A 21103-nucleotide genomic window follows, 5' to 3' on the forward strand; every position below is an offset into this window, starting at 1 on the left:
TGTCTAAGAGAATTATGGTTTCACATGCATCTTCATATATTCAAATGCAACTGCCTGAAAGCTGTCAAAGATATCAAAACACATTTATTTTTCAGTGAATGAAATGGTTACTGTTAGAATACTCTATGATATGTGGCACTGGTAATAAAGTATGACCAGGCATTTCATAACATTTTGATATGGAGGTGTTTTATACATTTTTAGAATGCCATTTTTAGTTAGAATTTCTAAAGTAGGTTTTTCGAAAACTCAAAGAAATTATGAGGGCAGTATACGAGCATGGGAAACCAAGGATTCTGGAGGAAATAAAACTGGGGTAGCAAGCCCAAAACTTCAGAAGTGGTTCAAGTAGGACGTAGCTGTAATACTGATCTTCCTAGCATATTGTACAACTGTTTTCTTTTGTTGGAACAGGTTATTTGGGTATAGTAAGGATCCCAAAACTAGGGCAGGGAAGAAGGTGAATTACAAACAGCTTTAAGGTACAAACTTCCAGTTATAAGATAAACAAGTTCTGGGAATGTAATATGCATCATGGTGACCGTAGTTAACAGTACTGTATTCTACATTTGGAAGTTGCTGAGAGGGTAGATCTTAAAAGTCCTCATCACAAGAAAAAAATCTGTTAACTGTGGTGACGGATGTTAACTAGACTGACAGTTCTAATCATTTTTGTAATATATACATATATCAAATTATTATATTGTGTTTCTAAAACTAATACAAAGTTGTATGTCAGTTATACCTCAGTTTAAAAAAAAAACAACTTCAACACTCAAAGAGGTGGTCGTTAATCATACTTTATCTGTTTCCAAAAATTCATGTATAAGTTGTGACTTTATTTTTGTTGTAAACAATACCGGAAAAACTGATCATGTAAAGATGTGTGGCCTGCTTAATTTAGCACCCCCGATTCTTTTTTTGCTTTTACTTTGTAAATATTTGAAGACAGACTACAGCAGTAGTTAGATTAGATGGAAGAGGCAATTAAAAATGAATTATATTCCAAGGGGACCTTTCATTTATCACAGCTAAGACAGCCCCAGTGTTCCAATTGTACGGTGGTTACAAGCAGTTGTCCTTATTCTGGCTTCTTTCTTCATTTTGGGGGGAAGTAGTTGACTATATTAATGTCTAGGTGTGATTGGGATATGCTGTTGTCTATAGTGCAGGGAAAACACAATGCAACTGCGGCTCACAGGCCCCGTGAGTGACAGCTGGGGTTTTTATGTGCTGAGAGGATTTTCTCTTTAAGCACAGTGACGTTTGCAATTTTTAACTGTTTTGATTGGAGATGTTTCTAAAATACACAAATCTTTCCTTGCCTTCTTATACAAAGTCTTCAAACTTATATTAAACCTTTTTTTAAAAAAAATTCTTGGCCTTACTGTTGTGAAGATAGAATTAAAGTACTTTCAGAGATGTATTTAACCTTATGCTTCATTTGAGCCAGTGTTTCTCCACCCCGTATTCCATTAGCCACCTCCCAAGAAGCCTTTTTAGATACCTGTTCGTGTGAAATTTTGTACTATTGAGTATACTGTGTATCTGTTTCTCTGCTTTATAGTTGTGCTTTATACAGTAAAAGAGTACATTTTTCCCACTCCCCTCCTCTGCCTTGCCCTGCCAAAGAACCCCTGATCACCTCTGAGAAGAATGCGTGGTCTAATCTACTGCTCTCAGGCTTGCAGAAGTTTAAAGGACATGTTCAAAGTCACATGGCATAGCTAAGATGATATTTTTCTGTATTAAATTGTGATCATGCTCTGAGTTCTGAAGAATTGATAGTAAATTTATTCAGGCAGCATGTGAGGCTTTGCGCTTTGTTTTTAGTGTATGAATTTTATTGAGTACCTGCTCACAGTCAGGCACTGTGCTAACCCCTTCACGTGAGTTACTTGATTTATTCCTCACAACAGCCCTAGGAGACAGGCAGCATTGTCATCAATACTATGTCACTGAGTAAACTGAAGCAGAGAGAGGTGACGAAATACCCGAGGTCACCAAGCTCATGCGGGCAGAGCTGCGATTGGAACCCAAGCCTGTTTGTCCTTGCAGTGAGGAGGCTCTTACCTTCTTCACAAAGGGTTTTCTTTTTCTTCTTTATTACCAGAACGTCAGCTATTGCTCTTCAGGGCTCCAGGCACTCACCTCTTGTGTCTGTCTGTGATTTCCTTACTGGTTCTTATCTGTGTTGAATTTAGAAGCCAGATCTGATTAAAGATACGGGGCGTCAGTGATGAATAATGCCACACTCTCCAGTAGGTGGCCATTGCGCCCTCTGTAATGGCTGCCGAGAGGCCTTGTACCAGGGCTCACCTTTCATCTCCCAGCTGTATTCTGAATATACGTCATTGGCAGCCAAGTGCTGGAGGGGTGAAGGGTTATTATACTTGCCAGTGCAATATTGTTATTGCGGGGTAATGTGTGAAGTTTAATATCAGCTTTCAAAGGAAATGTCTTCTGTGAATTGCAGTTGGCCTAAGTAATTTGGCCATTCACAGTAGCAGGTCCACAATCCCTTATCTGCAGTGCCAAAATCCAATATGCTGAGATATCAGAAAGCTTTGCCTTGACATGAAGCTATTTATTATAGTCTTCACTTATCCTGCTTAGTGTGAATAGCGTTGGTCTTAAGTGCAGAAATATTAATGTGTTTGCTGCTTCAGATCCTACTTGGGGGTAATATGTCATACAGATATATTCATAATAGTTTTCTAATGCACAAAATATTTTAAATTCTGAAACACAGCTGGCTCCTGATATTTTGGATTCTGTATACAACAGGTCTGTCTCTAATATTTTAAACTAATTGATATACCTTGGCCACTATTCTTTTAACCTGTGATATTTTTTCTTTTACATCTATTAATGCCAATTAGCAAATTATTTTTAGTACACTTTGAGGTGGCAGTAGTAGAAATGTGTTTATAGTAACTTTTGGAGTGTAGATGCCTGACTTAGGTCTGAAATGTTGTTTTAACCCTGGTGTGCATGTGTGTATGTGTAGGTGTATGTGTGTAGGTATAGGTATATGTATGACTACACACACATACTTTTACATGAACATATGTACACACATAGTTACTTGTGCTAACATAAATAAAATGAGATAATATAACTTTATGTTTTAAAGACAAGCTGACAGGTCATTCATTACTACATATTTTTCTCTTTGCCCTCCCCGCCAGAAGCCGCATTTTGCCTTGCCCCTTTTAAGGCAACCCTCGGTTTGTGCAGGCAGAATGGAAAGCACGCTGGCTAAGGTGCCTGGCAAGCCTTGGTTAAAACCCCGACATGCTCACTTATGTCTGTGTGGCTTGCCACCCTTGAGCAAGCTATTTCAAATCGCTGAGTTTCACTTCCCTTGGTTCTAAAGTGGAGAACATACCTAAGCGTAAGATCATCACAAAGATCAAAAATTATGTGTACAAGTTTCTCGTACATGTTATGTGCTTAACCAAAGATTAGCCAAATTTAGCATCATATGTTCTGTCCTATTATTTATTTAGAAATCCACTGCCCTGCCGTCTGCTTTATAGTAGTAGTGAAATTAGCAAAAGGTTGAGTCACTATGTTATTTGTCTATAATCATTTTGAACAGTCTCTGTGCACATTAATCATAAAATGGTTGATTATCTGATATGCTGAATGCAGTGCAGGTACTTTAAATATTTATTACCAGGTGACACTGTTAGAATATGACATTTTTCTCAGGTAGTGTCTTAGACCGTTCCGGCAGCTGTAACAAAATACCACAGACTGGGTGGCTTATACACAAGAGAAATTAACTCCCAGTCCTGGAGCCCAGAAGTACAGGATCAGGGTCCCAGCATGGTCCGGTGAGGGCCCGCCTCGGGGTCACAGACTTCCCGTTTTAGTCTCACATGGCAGAAGGGGTAAGAGAACTCTCCCAGACTGGCTCTTTTACACATAAGGGCATTTGTCTCATTCATGAGGGCTCTGCCCTCGTGACCTAATCACCTCCTGAAGGCTGACTTCCGTCACATTGAATGTTAAGCTACAAAATATGATTTGGGGGAGGACAGACACAGTTGGACCATAGCATTTAGTAAAATCATCACGAGTGTTGCACTGACATTGCATTTAAGTGTTTTCTGCCTAAGCAGAAGTCTAACCATCCTGGAAAGAAAGGGTATAGTATTAAAAACACAATTATTTCATGAGAGAGGCCACAAATGCAGATTTATCTAGTAAAGAAACTTTATTTTCTTTTTTTTCAATACCACTGTCTTTGTAATTAAGGTTCATTATCTTAATAATGGCTAGCTGGACACGTGGAATGTATATAATTCACAAAGGGTCTGCTAGAGACTAAATTTGTGAAGCCCTTGACTATTTTGAAAACAGATTACATTCCCAAAATTTGAATTTACCTTTGATTGCTTTTCCAATTATTTTCATTGTATATTTTGAAGTTTCCATTATTTCTGTTACTACTTTTTCAGTGGTGGTTGTTTATTGTCCCTAAAGAGTAATAAAAATGAAGCACTACTTTTCAGCATTTATCCATTGTATATTTGGTCAATTCCTTTTAACAATGGTCAATAGGAGTTAGTTATATTGAGATTGTGTCCTATGGCCTGACATCCACCAGGCTCAATCTCTGTGTTCTTAAAATGAACGCTATAGAAGGTGTCATTCCCAAATTAATGGGTTTAGGTGAAAAGTACAAGTAGCCTTACCCTTCTAACCATGTACACCAGTATGAGGCTCAGCGATCTGGGCCAGTCAACTTGATTTATCCTCTCGGAAGCTTACTTATTTCCCTGAAAGTAACCTTTATTTTCAACCTGTTTCCTTTCCTTTTTTTGCTAGCATTTCATTTTTAGTTTTTCCTTCTGAGCTGAGAAGGAAATTGATGAAGAAAAAAGTATAAAAATGATAATCTTCTATGTTTTCCTCTTCTGTGATATTGTTTTAATACAGGGTCTGGTACAAATAACACCCCTTTTTTATTAATAAATCTTTTCTTACAAAATCATAAACATATAATTCTATAACATAATAATATCACACTCAAGCATACCATATGACATTTTAGGTGAAATGTTCAAATTAAAACTATAAATTATTACACCCATATTATTACCCTACTAACCACACACAAGCAGGCCTTACTTCTCTTGGACCCTGTATATCAGTCACTATTTTGTTGCCTTAAAAAATCTACAATGCTTTTTTAGTATATGCTAAAAATGCTAATGTTTTTATTTTATAAATATTGAGCTCAAGTATTCAGATATTTTCTGAGTACATGTAACTCCACAATAAACAAACTAAAAGACCAGTGCCTGTAGTCTTTGCTGTTATTTCATTTTCATGTCGTTTTTCATTAATTAATTAATTAATTAAATGTGTAATTACTTAGCCTCCTGTATTTGTTAAGCTCTGTCATTAGCTCTGAAGATTTATCCATCCTCAATGCCCTGAGTTTACCCCCAGGAAACTTACCTTTCATAGGCAAAGCCAGGTTGTAAGTCAGAAAATATTACATAATTATAGGTGATTATTTTGGAGGAAAGGAAACTTAAGAAGGTACTACATAAGAGAGGGACTTACTTAACTTGGACAAATTTAGAAAGCATAATTATGAAGGCATTTGAGCTGATTCAAATTAAGAGGAACCATCTGAAAAAAAATCTAAATTGAATGGCAAATGTAAAAGTCATGAGGCAGGAAGGAGCACAGAATATGTTGAAATGTAATAAAGAAGGGGGTTTGAGATGTAGTAGAAGAGCAAGGCAAAGGCCAGATCATACTGAACTTTATAATACATGGCATGGAGTTTGGGTATTATGAGTACAGTGGAAAGCTGTTGACATTACCAAGCAAGGGTGACAGTAATTTACAACACTACCTTTAATCCTTCTGAATCTTATGTGGAGAATAGATTGTAAGGTCATAAGAGAGTAATTGGGGACACAAGTACAGAACTGATTGTTGTAGTTCAAGTGCGAGACAGTGGTACCTGGGATATTATGTGCCAGCAGTGGCGAAGAGAAGAAGATGATGGCTTGATGGGGCCGAAGAGATGTTCTGATGGACTCGATCTATGGTGTCAGGGAGCAGAAACAATCAGAGACAGCACTTTGAAAAAGGATGAGTGGTGGGACCATTCACTAGGAAAGGCTGTGGGAATTTTGGGGAGAGAAAAATCAAGGATTGGATTTTGAGGCCTGGCCAGCATGGCTCAGCTGGTCGGAATGTCGTCTCATATACCAAAAGCTTAGGGTTCGATTCCCTGTCAGGGCACATACCTACGTTGTTGGTTTAATCCCTGGTTGGGGATCTGTACAGGAGGCAGCCAATTGATGTTTCTCCCTCACATCGATGTTCCTCTATGTCTTTAAAAAGGATTGCATAAACATATTTTTAAAAAGGATTGCATAAGTATATAGATCAAATAGGCAATTGGATATATGGATCTGGAACTCAAATGTTCTGGGCTTCAAATAGGAATTAGGGCGTTCTTGGCACTTGTGTTGGAGGTTAAGTCTGAGGGATTGAACGGGATCACTGGGAGAATAGTAAAGATCGAGGAGAGAACAGGACGCTTGCCTGAGTCCGTAGATCCTAAGATTTGGTGATGGAGCAGAATAGGAGAGGACAAAAGGACTGAGATAAAGCTTCCAACGAAGTAGAGAGAAAATCTAGGACTCGTGTTCGAAAGTGGAGGGAAAGGAACATGTCTAAGAGGGATGGGTGAGAGGAAAATGTATTTAAGAGGGACTGATCCATTGTGCTGAATGAGGCTGAGGAATCAGAAAAGACAGCATAGAACATCGTGCATGGAATTCCACCGCTTGGAGGTTACTGGTGGTTTTGAGAAGGGCAGTTTCAAGGGAGTGATGGGACTAGAAGCCAGAGGCTAAGATGAAGGCAGAGACGATTTGTGGCAGGAAATTACAAATGTTTGCTGTGAAGAGGGACAGAGAGATTGGGTAATGCCTGGAGGGTTTTGTTTTGTTTTGTTTTGTTTTTTTTCCCCAGAGTGGTGACTACTTTTTCTTTAAAATGGGACATGGTAAAGTATGTTTTTATGCTCATGGGAATGATCCAGTAGCGGAGAGACTGTTGTGACTCAAGACAGAGGGGACAAAGTAAGAGGGCAGAAAGTAGACAAGAAGGTGGTATCTGGAGAATTGAGTTTGGTAAGAGCTGGGATGCATTTTCCACTGTGACAGGACGGCCAATGAGGAGGTGAGTACAGGTGCTTGTGGACTGGTGCCTTAGCGGCGGGAAGATGAGAGGCTCTCTGTGCAATGGCGCCTGCTTGCTTTATGACCTTTGGGGCATGCTGTCAGTGAGGGTGGAGGTGAGACTGAGAGGTCTGAAGGAAGAAGATCAGATATGTAAACTCAGAATCCTGGTGGGTGGGACGGAGAGCTTCCTCGGGGTACTTTCCAGTGTTGCCGGACAGGGATGGGTGCCTACTTGTGGTTTATAATATAGTAAGCGTACAGGGAAGATAGACCTTTGTCGTGTCCTTCGGCAATCACAGAATAGATTTCCGGGATGACAGAAGGGTGGATTGGGGGAAACTCGGAAGGGTATAGAGTAGTATTAGAGTTACAGTCTGATATTGGTTGGCTAATGGAGACCGAACGTCTGGTAGTGACTTAGCTGAAAAGGAAATAGGATGTGGTGAGATAAATCCTCCCGCGAGAACAGCTCTGTGGGCTTGAATATGTACTTGCTGCAATGGCAGCCCAAAGGAGAGCTGCTCCTCTCGGTTATTTATAAGGTCATGGGCAGGCATAATGGGGTGGCATGGGGACAGGGGCTCTCTTGAGCTTCCCAAGTGGTGTGGTATTAGCAGCCTAGCAGAATCTTCTTAAATCCCATGGAGTGACTTTTTAAAGTGCTTGGTGATGACCCAATCTCTATGTAACAGATTGGTCACCAAAAAACCAAAGATCATTGGAGAGATCTGCAGTGACTAATTCTTCACAAAATCAAATACATTTCCCCAAAGGGTGTTTTAATATATTTTCTAGTTAAATCTTATTTTATTTACCAAAGAACAAAATTACCTTGTGAAGGTACCCACTGAAAAACTTAAACAATGTTTCATTTTAAGTTTTCTGCATGCCACTCAGACGACTGACACTACCATTTTTCTGCTCTAAAAAAGATAAATGTGTTTAAATCTCATGTAACTGTGAAGATCACCTTTTAAGTATACCAAAATTAGCAACACATATTTGTGGGTTTCACGAGATGTTCTTTTCCATTAAAGTCTAAAAAAAAGACATATCTATTGATGTTCAAACACTCTTTTGATCAATTATAAGCACATGCACACTTGATTAACCAAGATATCTTATAGCTTAAAATAGAAAGTATTATTTAACATCTTTAAAATAATATTTAAACAAGGCAGTTATGTGGGTGGCCACATTTTGTTATGCTACAAAATAACTATAAGCTATTTTGATTGATTACTCTAAGCTATTTTGTAACATATCAGTTGCTTTTATAATATAAATCTCATAACAGCTAAGAGTTTACATTTTTAAAATCCCAGTTCCCTTTAATATAAACTATTATAAATCTGTCACCAATGAATTCCTTTAATCTTTGATGAGAAGCTATTTATATTTTTAGTCTGTACCATTTCTTGTACTAAAGAATTCCATAGTTTGTTACTTCTGTTTGAAGTAGAACATCTTGTTTCTGCTCAAGTTATCCTTCTACTTCAAATGTTTTATCTTTTACGTTTTCAGCCTGTGCGTATTCTTTATGATTTGTAGGCTAAAAAAGATTTTTTTTTAAATGACACTTCTCTGCCTTTGTCCAGTAGCCACAATTTCCTCAACTTAATATATATTTTTTGTAATAGTGCAGCTTCCCCAATATTCTCTCATTACATTTCTCAGAAGGTTCTCTAGCTCTGTTCTGGTCTTTCTTGAGATGCACCAACCAGAACTGCCAGGTATAAACTCTGCATCGCAAGCTGTAGAATAGTGTTAGGCCAGTCCTGATGGATCTCAGGAAACTTCCACATTAATACTCCCCAACCTTCTGCTTTCTGTACAGCATTTATCTACTCCCATGAGCAATGTGTCATTTACATGTTGTGATTCTTAATGAAGCTGAAATTGAAGCTAGGGACGGAGGAGAGAACGGAGGGCCTCTTCCAGCAGGTTTTGTAACCTCTGCAATGTGATGGATTATGTAGTTTTAGAAGGACCTTTGGAGAATCTGAAATGGGTTTTTTCCTCATGCTGTCCAAGCAACTTATTTTAAGGATAAAGAAAATTGGAGAATTAAAACGTTTTACCCCAAGCCTTACAGCTGGTAAATGGCAGAGGTATAGAAATAGGGTTCCCTCCCCCCACCCCTGAGAGCAGTACCCCATTGACATTAATGGTAATTTATTAGGCTGTGTAATAAATGTGCATATATACCCCTGTGCTTCTAATTTTAGCAATTATTTTTGGCTTTATGGTAGTACAATACGTCATGTGAAATTCCTTGAAAGTGGATAAAAGTTTCTTGTGACATACCATATACCGTACTTTAGCATTTGATCTAATTTTAATAGAGACTAAAATGGGTTGCGTGGAGAACTTATACCTTTGAGCTCTATTTTATCAGCAATTACAAATGAAATCATATTAATTTCAAAAATCAGACTACAAATTAATATATACTATGATTGTAAAATTTTAAAATGTATATGTATTATAATAACATGAAGATAATTTGGACAGCTTTAAATAGAGTTTAGTTTTCAGTATGTTCATTATTTTTAGTAGTTGATTACATTTATGATAAAAAAATCTGAATGAGTTTTATGTGAATTTAAAAATATTCCCCATGGCATTTATTATTAAATTGCACACCTGTGTGCTATAAATAAAATTGCCAGTATTTAACTAAGTTCATATATAAGGTTAGGGAAAATACTATTTATTGAGTGTTTACTATGTCTTGATACACTTATGGGCTTACTGCATTTTCTCCTTAAAATATTGGAGGAATGGAGATATTATTCCTGTGTTTGTATTAGTTAGTTGCTGCTCTGTGTAGGTCCTGGGGGTACCAGGTGAACTGATGATTCAGAAACTTTAAACTCACAGGAGAGCAGTCACTTCAGTCCTGATTGGAGGGTACACTATAAAGAGATAGGCAGAATAATGACCACCAAAATGGGGAGACTGTCTTGGATCATCTGGGTGGGCCAGTTCTATTTGTGGGTCCTTAAAAGTGGAGGAGGGAGGCAGAGGAATGAGCAGGTCGGAGAGATGTGACCTGAGGCCTCACCCCTCCCTGCTGGCTTTGAAGATGGAAGAAGGAGCCACAAGCCGAGGAGTGTGGGCAGCACTAGAAGCTGGAAATGGCAAGGGGACAGGCGCACCTCTACAAGGAGACACGGTCCCGCCTGCTGACAACTTGATCTGAGTCCAGTGAGACCCCTTTCAGAAACTAACTTACCCAGCCATGAGACAGTGGGCATGGCAAGCCCCTGCGTGTGTAGTGTGTCGTTCCAGCGGCCACGGCACGCTGCGTGCCGCAGTAAGGGGGATCTTGGGTGCTCCGGGAGGATGGGCCACTAGGTTTGGCGGGCGTCTGCACCAGGTTCTGCAGGGTAAGGAAAAATGAACACAGTGGGGAAGGAAAGATGAGCAGAGGGGGGAAGAGGGAGGATATTTAAGGTAAAGGAAGGGAAAAGTAAAACTCTGGATGTGACAGAGACAGCGACCACTTTGAGGTTTAGGAATAGGTTCATTTTGGTAGGTATATAAAACAGGAGGCTTGGAGCGATGAGATACCTCTTGAGGAGGTAAGCGATGTCTTGGACCATGCAGAGCCTTGTGTGCCAAGTAGAGCTCAGGGATGACGCGGTGGTGCCTGAGGGGGCGGGCAGCTGCTGCGCTTTCACAGCGAGTCAGTGGGAGCCCTGTCTGCCTTGATCCCAAACGCTTATTCTTTAGCTCTCATGACCAACTAAGTAGAGTTTTTTGGTAACAGTTTTTCTGCAGGTTCTTGCAAAGTGAATATTTTTAAAGCAGAATCTCTTTTCCTACTGAAGACCAATCAATACTTTGACAGATTTACAATAAATGCCTTAGTTTCTGGATTCGGAATGTTTCATTGGTCACCAAAACCTGCTGCTGGTGTTACTTGACCCCGTGGACCCGACACTGTCTAAGGCCCTGTGCTCACGACCCTCTTAGTTCCCTGTCCTTTGATGCATCACCTTAGGTTTTCCACCTCCCCTCTGGCCTGGCCCTTTGCTTGTTGGATGTATAATTGCCTCTTGTGTATAGGAAGTCCTCTCACTAAATATCCTCAATAAGGGATGCTGATAATGTAAAATCAAAGTGTTTGACTTGAGTAACTTAATAATTACTAAATTTTATATGAGTAGTTTTAAAATAAGGATTATCTATTCATGGTTGGTTAATTGATGTGCGTATTCCTTTGATTTTTTTTCTAGTATCTTTTTGACATAGGCTTTATTTGGCTATTTTAAAAAATATTTTTATTGTTCATGTTTTAATAATTGTAAATGTGGGCAGGCTTAGGTGGAATATAAAACACTACCACCACCAACCATTCAAATTCTGATGGGTAACTTGTAAATTTAAAAAATTAAAGAACTGTATCCAATTACCCAAAAAATTAAAAAGTACTGAAAGGCTTATAACAAAAAAAGTATAGTTTACTACTCACCATAATCCCCCTTCATAGGGCAACTACTTTCTCTTTAGTTCCTTCTAATGCCATTTACATATTTCCATATTCTAAATAAAATGAGTATGCCATTATCTTCCAATTCATTAATATTAGATGTTGTTTATTGACATGGTATTGTGGTAAATACAGGGTGGGGCAAAGGTAGGTTTGCAGTTGTATGTGAAATACAGTTTATTCTTGTATTATTTATTATTTATTGTATTATTTTTCATATGAACACCTTTAAACCTACTTTTGCTCTCCCCCCAGTAGGATATAGTTTTCTTGTGCCAGCATTCTCTTTTCTTCCCTTCCTCATCATTGATTTTTTTCACTTTTTTTAAATTATGGTAAGATACACATAGCATAAAATGTACCATCTTAACTGTTCTCGACCGTCCGGTTCATTGGTATTAAATACATTCATGTTGTTGCGTAGCCATCACTGCCATCATCGCCATAACTCTTTTTGCCTTGTAGACGGAGACTCTACGCTATTAAGCACTCAACTCCCAATTCTGCCTGTGCACCCAGTTCCTGGCAAGCACCATTCACCTTTCTGTCTCTATGCATTTGACTATTCTGAGTATCTCATACAAGTGGAACCATACAGTATTTGTCTTTCTGTGACTGGCTTATAATACTTAGTGTGATGTTTTTAAGGTTCATCTATGTTGTAGCATCTGTCAGAATTTTCTTTTCTCTTGAGGCCGGATAGTATTCTATTGTATGTATATACAACATTTTGCTTTTCATCCATTCATTGATAGACACTTGAGTTGCTTCCACATTTTAGCTATTGTGAATAATGCTGCTATGAACACAGGCATAAAGATATCTCTTTGAAACCCTGCTTTCAATTCTTGTGGAGTATATACCCAGAAGCGGAATGGCTGGATGATATATTAATTTTATTTTTAATTTTTTGAGGAACTGCCATATTATTTTCCACAGCAGCTGCGCCATCTCATCACTGAATTTTTAGATAAGCAGATATTCAGTGTTTACATTTTTATGCCTGTCTAAATAACATGAACAGCCAAGCATTGAGATTTACTATAATTTTGCTTCCTGTTTGTTTTACCTGAAATTAATTGCTTTGTTTTTATGTGCTTGCTTTCCTTTGTGCCTTTTCTACTTCCTCCCACATTTTCGATGGCCCGACAGCACAATTTCCCACCAGTCAATCCCATTGAGCAGTCTGTCAGGACGAATTCTGTTCCTTGGAGGCGTGCTTTCTAGGTCTGCTGCAGAGCCATCGTCCTGGGGGCGTCCTGTGCTTTTCCTCCCGGCCTGGAATCCCGATTTCCTGGATCTCATGGGTTTTTGTTTTGTGGGGGTTTTTTTGGTCCTATTTTAGGTTATTTTCTCACTTGGTCAGGGTGTATCCTTTGTTAATTTTGTCAAGTTAAAACAGGACACATGGCGGTTGGCATGGTGATGACGGTCCTCATCTGGTCCAGCTTGGATTCATCACCCTCTTTTCTGGGATCTCCTCTCTCCGTCAGTGTGAGACCTGCTCTGGGTCTCTTGTTTTCGTGCGTCTCATCTCTTATTTCTTTCTTTTTCTTTTTCTTCTTAATTGTTGTTCAATTACCATTGTCCCCATTTTTCCCTCACTGCACTCCCCTGCCCTGCCAAACCCCCCCCCCCATTCATATTTTCGTTCTGGATTTACAAGCTGAGTTTTGTGGAGGAGCTCTCCTAGCAGCTTCTTGAAAAATGATGTTGGAGAGGTAATTTTCACGGCATATTGTAAATAGATCTTCATTATTCTATAAATGCTTATTATAATACCATAATAAAGACTGAAAAATAGGGAGATATAAAAGATTGCTTCTGCCCATAGTGAGTTTACAGAATAGATGGACAGACAAGAAATCTCTATAATATAGTTAAAGTAAAATTTAAGAGTGAAAGGTCAAATTCCAAGGGATTTCCCAGGACACCTGTGATTAATTTCTGTGTAAAGAGGCGTACTGACCTTTTATGAACTCAGAGCAAGGAAACCTAACTGGCCTGAGATGTTTTGGAGGAGATCGTCATTAACCTTTAAAGGATTGGTAGCATTTTGATAAGTGGAGGGGGTCGGAATGACATTTACATGTGGATGTAAAATTTTTATGTGGACATAGTATTAAGATTATTCTAGAGAAAGGGGAGCATACCACCTTGACCTGAATAGAATACTGTAGAGAACTCAAGGATAAAGCTGGAAAAGTAAATTTGTGATAGTCTCTGGAGAGCACCGAGTCCCAGGAGAAGCAATGTAAATTTATTCTGTAGGCAGCCAGACACCGCTGGAGGTTTTTAGTAAGTAAGTGCCAGGATGAAGTTGCTGACAGTCCAGAATGCCAGAGAAATGGAATCATGGTATGCAGATTTTATACCTGGTTTCTTTTACTTAGCAGAATGCATGTAGGAATCATCCATGTGGTTTCATCTATTTCCATTGCTTCATTTCCAGTCGCACAGTGGTGCTCCATTACATGCATGTACCACAGTTCTGCTGTTTACCCGTTGATGACTTCTGGGTTGTTATCAGTTTTTGGCCATTATAAATAAAGCTGCCACAAACATTTGCACATGGGTTTTCTATAGGCATACTTTAATTTCTCTTGGGTAAATACTTAGGATTGCTGGGTTGTATCTTAAGTGCATGGCTGACTTTATTTTAAAAATGCCAAAATGCTTTTCAAAATGGCTGTACCATCTTCTACTCCTATTTGCAATATAGAGAGAGTTGCAGTTATTCTACATTCTCACACCACTTGCTATGGTCATTTTGAAAGCCCTTCTGATATGTAGTGATATCTCATTGCAGTTTGAATTGATGTTTCTCTGATGATTAATGATGCTGACCATCGTTTTATGTGTTTATTTGCCATCCATATATCTTCTAGGATGGAGTGTCTGTTTAAATCTTTTACCCATTTTTTTTAAAAAAGAATGTGTTTATTGATGTGTAAAAAAAAAAAGATAACTGTTCATTATCCAAAGAATGCTGAAAAGTACACGAAAGTAAACCACCTTAAATAGAAGCGCTGGATATGACCATTTTAATAATGAGTTAACATGCAAACAGAAGAACAGATGGATGGATAGGATCCATACAGAATGGGTTGATAACTGCATGGACAATTAGAAAATATATATGAATGGGATATTACATGTGCTGATTTTTAAAATTGTGATACAGTTCATAACATAGACCATGTTGTAAAAACATCACCGCACTCTTAGTTTTTGTGTATTTTTTCACCCATAAAAGAAACCCACCACTCATTAGCAGCCAGTCTTCATTGCAGGCACCCCCCAGTCCTAGGCAATAGCTAACTGCCTTTCTCTCTCTATGGATTTACCTCTTTTGGTCATATTTTGTGTAAATGAAATTGCACAATATATGGCCTTTTAGGTCTGTCTTCTTTCACTTGGCATAATGTTTTCAAGGTTCACATGCTATAGCATATATTGGTGATTCATTCCTTTTTATGGCTGAGTAGTATTTCCTGTGTGAATATATTACATATTGTTTGTCAGTTCCACTCCCAGCTGATTGATACTCAGGTTGACTCTACCATTTGGCTATTATAAATAATTCTGCTGTAAACATTTGTGTACATGTGTTTGAGTGGACATATGTTTTGAGTTCTCTTGGAATATTGACAAGCGAAGTTGCTTGGCTGATTTTTAAAATTAAGTTATTTGTTTTCTTATTATGGATCTTTGAGGTATATAAAGTTTTAAAGGTTAAGTTTACAGGAATGCATATCTCTTAAATCATGCAACATCAGGATAGTTCTGTTTTAATTTTAATGTACATTTAATGAATGGTTTACAAAAGCTTGATTGTCCAATATCTTCCAAAATAACATTATTAAATCAAATTAAAGAACAAATTCATATTGATCTGAATTGTTTAACATATAAAAAGTAAGCCCTTTAAATTATTTTTATTTTTATCTTAAGTGTTTCTTCAGAATTGGCTTGTTCTAGAATTCATGTGGTCACTTATTGTGTGCCTATTTATTAGTATTGCCTTTTGAGTGTCAGGCATTCTACTAAGGTATTGAAATAAAACATGGGGAATAGCATACAACTATGAATTATAAAATATAATCATAATTATTTTATGATATGGATGTGATTTTGTTAATAGTTAAATGTCTCTCATCCCTTCTCGCAATTGGCCTTATGCCTCCATTAAGGATCATTCAAAGCATGCATACAAATAAATCTCCCAGGTATGTTAGGTACTTAACGGTTCCTTTGAGGCTGTCTGTTAATTTTTTCTTTAGAGTGTGCATGATGTGGACTGTCACACTGTAAGTAATGGCGGTGGCCCGTCTTGTTTCTTGCAGCATTGCTGACAGACAGAGCGCCTTGGAGGCTGAGCTGAGGACGGTGCAGGCCTCTCGCAAGGACCTTGAGAACTTCCTAAAGTGGCTGCAAGAAGCAGAAACCACAGTTAACGTGCTGGCGGATGCCTCTCAGAGGGAGAATGCTCTCCAGGACACCGTCTTGGCCAAGGAACTCACACAGCAGATGCAGGCAAGTGCACAGAAAAATGCGACCCGTGTTTATTAACCGTTACAATTTATTGCCATTAAAAGGTGAGGTCAATACCTTATTCAGTTATGAAATTCATGCTCTCCTGTGAATAATTGTTTCCTGGAAATAATATCTATGAAGTACATTTACTTAATAATTGGGGAAAAACACTTTGTTTTATGGAAGTAATAATTGTTTATTTAGACTTCTAGGCTCATATCTATTCTGTTTTCTGTCATTTTAAGCCCTATTACAGTTAGCCTTATTGAATCTTACATTATAAGAACATTTCCTCTTCATATGAAGTTGTTTCTTTCTCCATTTATTATAAATGCTTAATCTAAAAGCTGTAAAGGCTCTATGGTTTAGTTTATAGCTAAGAACATTGGGTTCGAAGGTATTACTTTTATGTCTTTAGCTTGATAAATATAATATATTCAGTCTGAGGTTCAAGTTTTGCTTCTACAGAAAATGTGATAATACAAAATCGTTCCTTTAAAAAATGTATGAGCAATCTTACAAAGCGTATCTGCATCTGTTCTTTGTCCCGAGGCACAGCTGGGTCAGTGTCCCTGAGCTTCCATTTTCTTTATGTGCAGTGACATCCTCTTGCCAATTACAGGCCTTCTCGTTGAGAACTTGGTTTAAAATCTGTATTGGTGGAGAACTCTCTTGCTAATTATTTTATATTTTAACCTGGTGGCAATGGGGAGAAGTCATTAAAAGATATTAAGTAAGAGAGGGATTTGGTAAGCAATGGGATTTGTATTTTGTAGGAATCTAGCTGATGGTATTATGAGGAATGGGTTCGAACTGGGTAAGGCTAAGCAGAGCAGCCTGTTAGGATATGCTTGTAGCCAACGGGTCAGAGGTAACAATGACCAGGCTTGAGGCAGTAGCAGGGGGAAGAGACTTAATGACTTGGCAGGATGGGTCGCTAAGGGAAGGGGCGGGGGTAGAGACAAAGAAGATTGCCAGGTGGTTTTAGAGCCTGACATTGGGAATATAGGAAAAGAAAGTGGCAGGGCAGCAGTGCCAGTCAGTGGGGTGTGTGGTAGGAGGGTGCTGTCCATTTTGACTGTGTTGAAATGAGGCATTTGAATAACATTCAGGAGGAGATGCCTGGTAGGCAGTTGTCACTGGATCTGAACTCAGATGAGAGACTTGGGCCAAAGATGCAGAAACTTTTTGTTGTTGTTTTTGAATGAAAGTCTGTTATTGACTTTTCAGTTTATTTATTAATTCAAATGCATTTACTCATGATTTTCAGGTTCCCATTCTAAAATATTATCATTTCAATTATTATTCTTTTTTAGATGTAGGCTCTACCTTTTAGCAGTACCAATGAGCTGAGATGCTCTGATTCTCTCCTGGTTAAAGTTATGCTGTGCTGCTGCTTTTCGCAGGTGGCGTGGTAACACGTGGCTGTTTTTGCTCTCTAGCAATATGCGTTTTGGGCTTATTATATGTTTGTCTCCTATATTTTCTTTCAGGCTAATTTTCAATCTCTTATCCTATAGGTTCAGACTTTGATTGTCTAGATTGCTTCAAATCTTCCCTGTACCCAGCGCAGTGCTGGGGATGGGAGAGGGTACATACCTTTATCATGGAAATGTCTTCTGCTGGTTTAGGGACAGGAATGACAACTTCATCCTTTTGATAACAGCTTTATTGACATATAATTCACATGCCATACAGTTCATCCTTTTAAAACAGTATAATTCCATTGTTTTTAGTGTATTCACAGTTGCACAACCATCATCACAATCAAATTAGAACATTCTCACCACCTCTAAAGGAAACCCTGTACCTGGGCACTTAGCTTTTGGTCTCCCATTTGCAACTCTCTAATCCCCCACCCCCAGACAGTCACTAATCTACTTTCTGTTTCTATCTGTTTGCCTTAATAACTTGTTATTTTAAACTGTATCATCAATTGACTGCCTCTTCGGATTTTGCCTCTGTGTAGCTATTTTGACTTCGTTAGCCTGTCCAGAAGGAGGCAGTATAGGTTCTCGGTATAAACCTGCAGGGGAAAAAAAGCAACACACAAGCAGAAGCCCACAGAAACACTGCTTGATAAATATACCTCTGAGACCCAGTCAAGGACTTTAAATCATGCTAAAATCCAAGACTGAGAAGGCAGAAGAGGTAAAACAAGAGAAACACACACTTTAAAATACTGTGTTCCTTTTAAAGAATCATGGCACCAGTAGTTACAGGTGAATATGCAGCATTCCCCGGGTTATTAGTTTGAGCAGGACACTGATAATGAGAAATGTCTGGGTTCTATTTTTGGCTGCGCCCTTTGACTCAATCATTTAATCATTCTGGGTTATTTTGCTGATTTGCTAACAGGATTTTACCTCACTGGATATTTGTAGTGGCCTTTAAGCTGCACATGCTTATAAAACTCAAAAATTCTATACTTGGTTTTTATATCGTATAATCATGCCTTGTATTTCTTACTCATTAAATTAAAACAGCTTTATGACAGATAGAATGAGATCATGAAATGCTGTCTCAGGGGAAATGTGGGAATTTGGAAGGTTCAGTAGTCAATTACAGACTTTTTCTGTTTTTTTTAACTTTGCTGTTTAATTCGAGGAGTCCTAACCTAACACTAGAATTTCATTTTGAATTGCTTTTTCTTAGGCAGCATCTGGGAGCCCATGGGTGACTCTGCTTTTAGGGCATCTAGGTAAAGCCACACACCCCCTGCAGGTATTTTTGTTTTGTTTTGTTTTAGATGATCTTGTTCTGAAACCTGTCTGGAGGTGATTTATTAGCACTTAATGCACAGGCTGATAACGTGAGAGTCAGGTACCTCCTGCTCTTCTCAGGATTTATAACAGGGTCTACTCACTCATTGCACAGAGCACAGCCAGAGCTGCATTTGGTCGGTAGTGAACGCATCCCTCTTTACAGTGAGAGAGTGACTGCTATTTGATCTCTTAATGTAAACGTGCTAGGAGGCATGCACCATGGTGGTGATGTGTTGAATCTCTGTTCCCAGGGGATGTCTGCTTTGTATCTGCGGCTTTAATGTTTCACTTAGTATCCTTTTTGGCTACTGAGCGCGCTCCTCTCCAGCAGCAGGCAGCGTTTGGCTGCTCAACTTGTTTCGTTCGCTGGCGGTGTGGGACTGGGCAAGGACTGGCGGGGAGCCTCTTCTGGGGGGCTTTCTGGGTGGCGTTCGCATATGTTTTTCAAATTGAGAAGAAGTTGAAGGGATACCAGCCTCCTTCTGCCAGGAACCTGAGCCCCTGTGTCTTTCAAATGCATTCCTGGAAACGAGCATGCTCAGAGAACTGGCAAATCATTGTCCAGTGACCAGGAGGAAATGATCATTGCTCTTCATTTATAATGCAAATTCTGAGGTGTCTCCAGAAGTGTGGTAAACTTAAAATGATGGCTGTGGTGAGAACGTCTCTGCAGAAAGTTGTGGTTTTGTTACATCGTTTACAAAGGATGGCAGTTTCTTCTCCTCGGTATCAGAAGCTTTGTAAGGTAACTAGTGATTGAAAATAAGGGTCTCTGGGTGTCTGACAATTCTACTGTTTCTCAGGCTCTAATAACTAATCTTTTAGGGTTCTTATCAAGGAAAGATTCCTTTTCTTAGCGACTGACTGTAAAAGCTATTAAAGTGAATTGCTAATTAGAATTTGTTTAACAATCAGGAACAAGTACTGTTTTGTGCTTTTATTTTGTAACTGTCAAAATCTTGTTTTCTGAGAAGGCTAGTGAACTGTTTGAAGAAGATGCAGCAAAACTACATTCACTAGGACCTGTTACCTCTGTGATACTTTGCAGTGTCTTAACATTGAATGGCATGTTAGCCTTACAGAAATTTCAGTAAATTTAAAAGAAGAGTTTAAAACAATCTTTCAGTAGATTACTTAAAAACTGTCCATCTTTTTATAGCTAATAGTTTTGTTTTTCAATTTGAAGATTAAAGCACATCTGGAAAACTATTAGACTTACTCTCACACAATATCCCTTATATTTGTGACTCTTCATATATTACAGTTTAACTTTAAAAAACTTAATTTTATTTGGACAGGTGGATTAAGTGCACTTTCAGGAGGCAACTTGTTTGACAGCTGCAAATCTGAAACGCCACCTAAATATGAACCATTGAGGGAGCTCCTGTGTTTTTCAAAGTTCGCTATTACATTTTTTATCATAGTTTTGTTTACTTAAACTGTGTTACACTATCTCATTACTTTTGTTAAAAATTGGAGTGATTTGATAGGAAAGGAAGGGATTACAATAGGAATGTTAAAGCAATTTATATGGTACCTCAGTACAGTATTCTTCCTTTATATCATGTTCTCAGTACCATTTCCAAGAATGCAGCTTATTATCCTCTCAGCTGCCCAAACTCATTTGTAATTGGAACAACCATCTTTAGGGCAATACTATGTTCATGATATAATATATGACATGTCCAAGACCTTAACTTTTCATATTATATGGCATCAGATTGAGGACAAGAGAGAGAGGCAGTATGCTATTAACTTTATCCTGTCAGATTTTTATTTCTTATACTTTGGTCAATCAAATGTATTTATCTGAAAATCTTTTTTCTATGAAAAGTTTTAGGAGACAGATTAAGGTAGTGAGGTATTTGCAGAAATACTTAAAGTGTTTAATTTGCATAATAAGCTAATTAAAACTTAATGTGGCTTAATAATTAATTCAGTTGCAAAAATTTGTAAATTAATTATTTCAGTGTGTTGTGTTTTAGTCCATTTCAGAGAATAAATTTATTTTGGTGAAACATTTATGTATTACATGAACAGGTAGTTCTGATAATAGAGAATAAAAGATCATTCACTAG

The 21103-nt window shown here is 38.3% G+C and overlaps 1 protein-coding gene across 6 annotated transcripts in view; it reads left to right on the forward strand.

The window, feature by feature from the left end:
• The window catches only part of UTRN (utrophin), a 444878-nt gene that overhangs the window by 215012 nt on the left and 208763 nt on the right, over window positions 1–21103 (forward strand). For all 6 annotated transcript variants that reach the window (XM_054570070.1, XM_054570072.1, XM_054570071.1 and 3 more), the window contains one exon: window positions 16071–16260. In XM_054570070.1, the coding sequence (XP_054426045.1) occupies window positions 16071–16260 (190 nt within the window). The remainder of the gene's footprint in view (window positions 1–16070; window positions 16261–21103) is intronic.

This window comes from Pteronotus mesoamericanus, unplaced genomic scaffold (assembly GCF_021234165.1).
Source record: "Pteronotus mesoamericanus isolate MK-2021 breed Mesoamerican mustached bat unplaced genomic scaffold, CSHL_Meso_final contig_20, whole genome shotgun sequence".
In the NCBI taxonomy this organism is placed as follows: domain Eukaryota; kingdom Metazoa; phylum Chordata; class Mammalia; order Chiroptera; family Mormoopidae; genus Pteronotus; species Pteronotus mesoamericanus.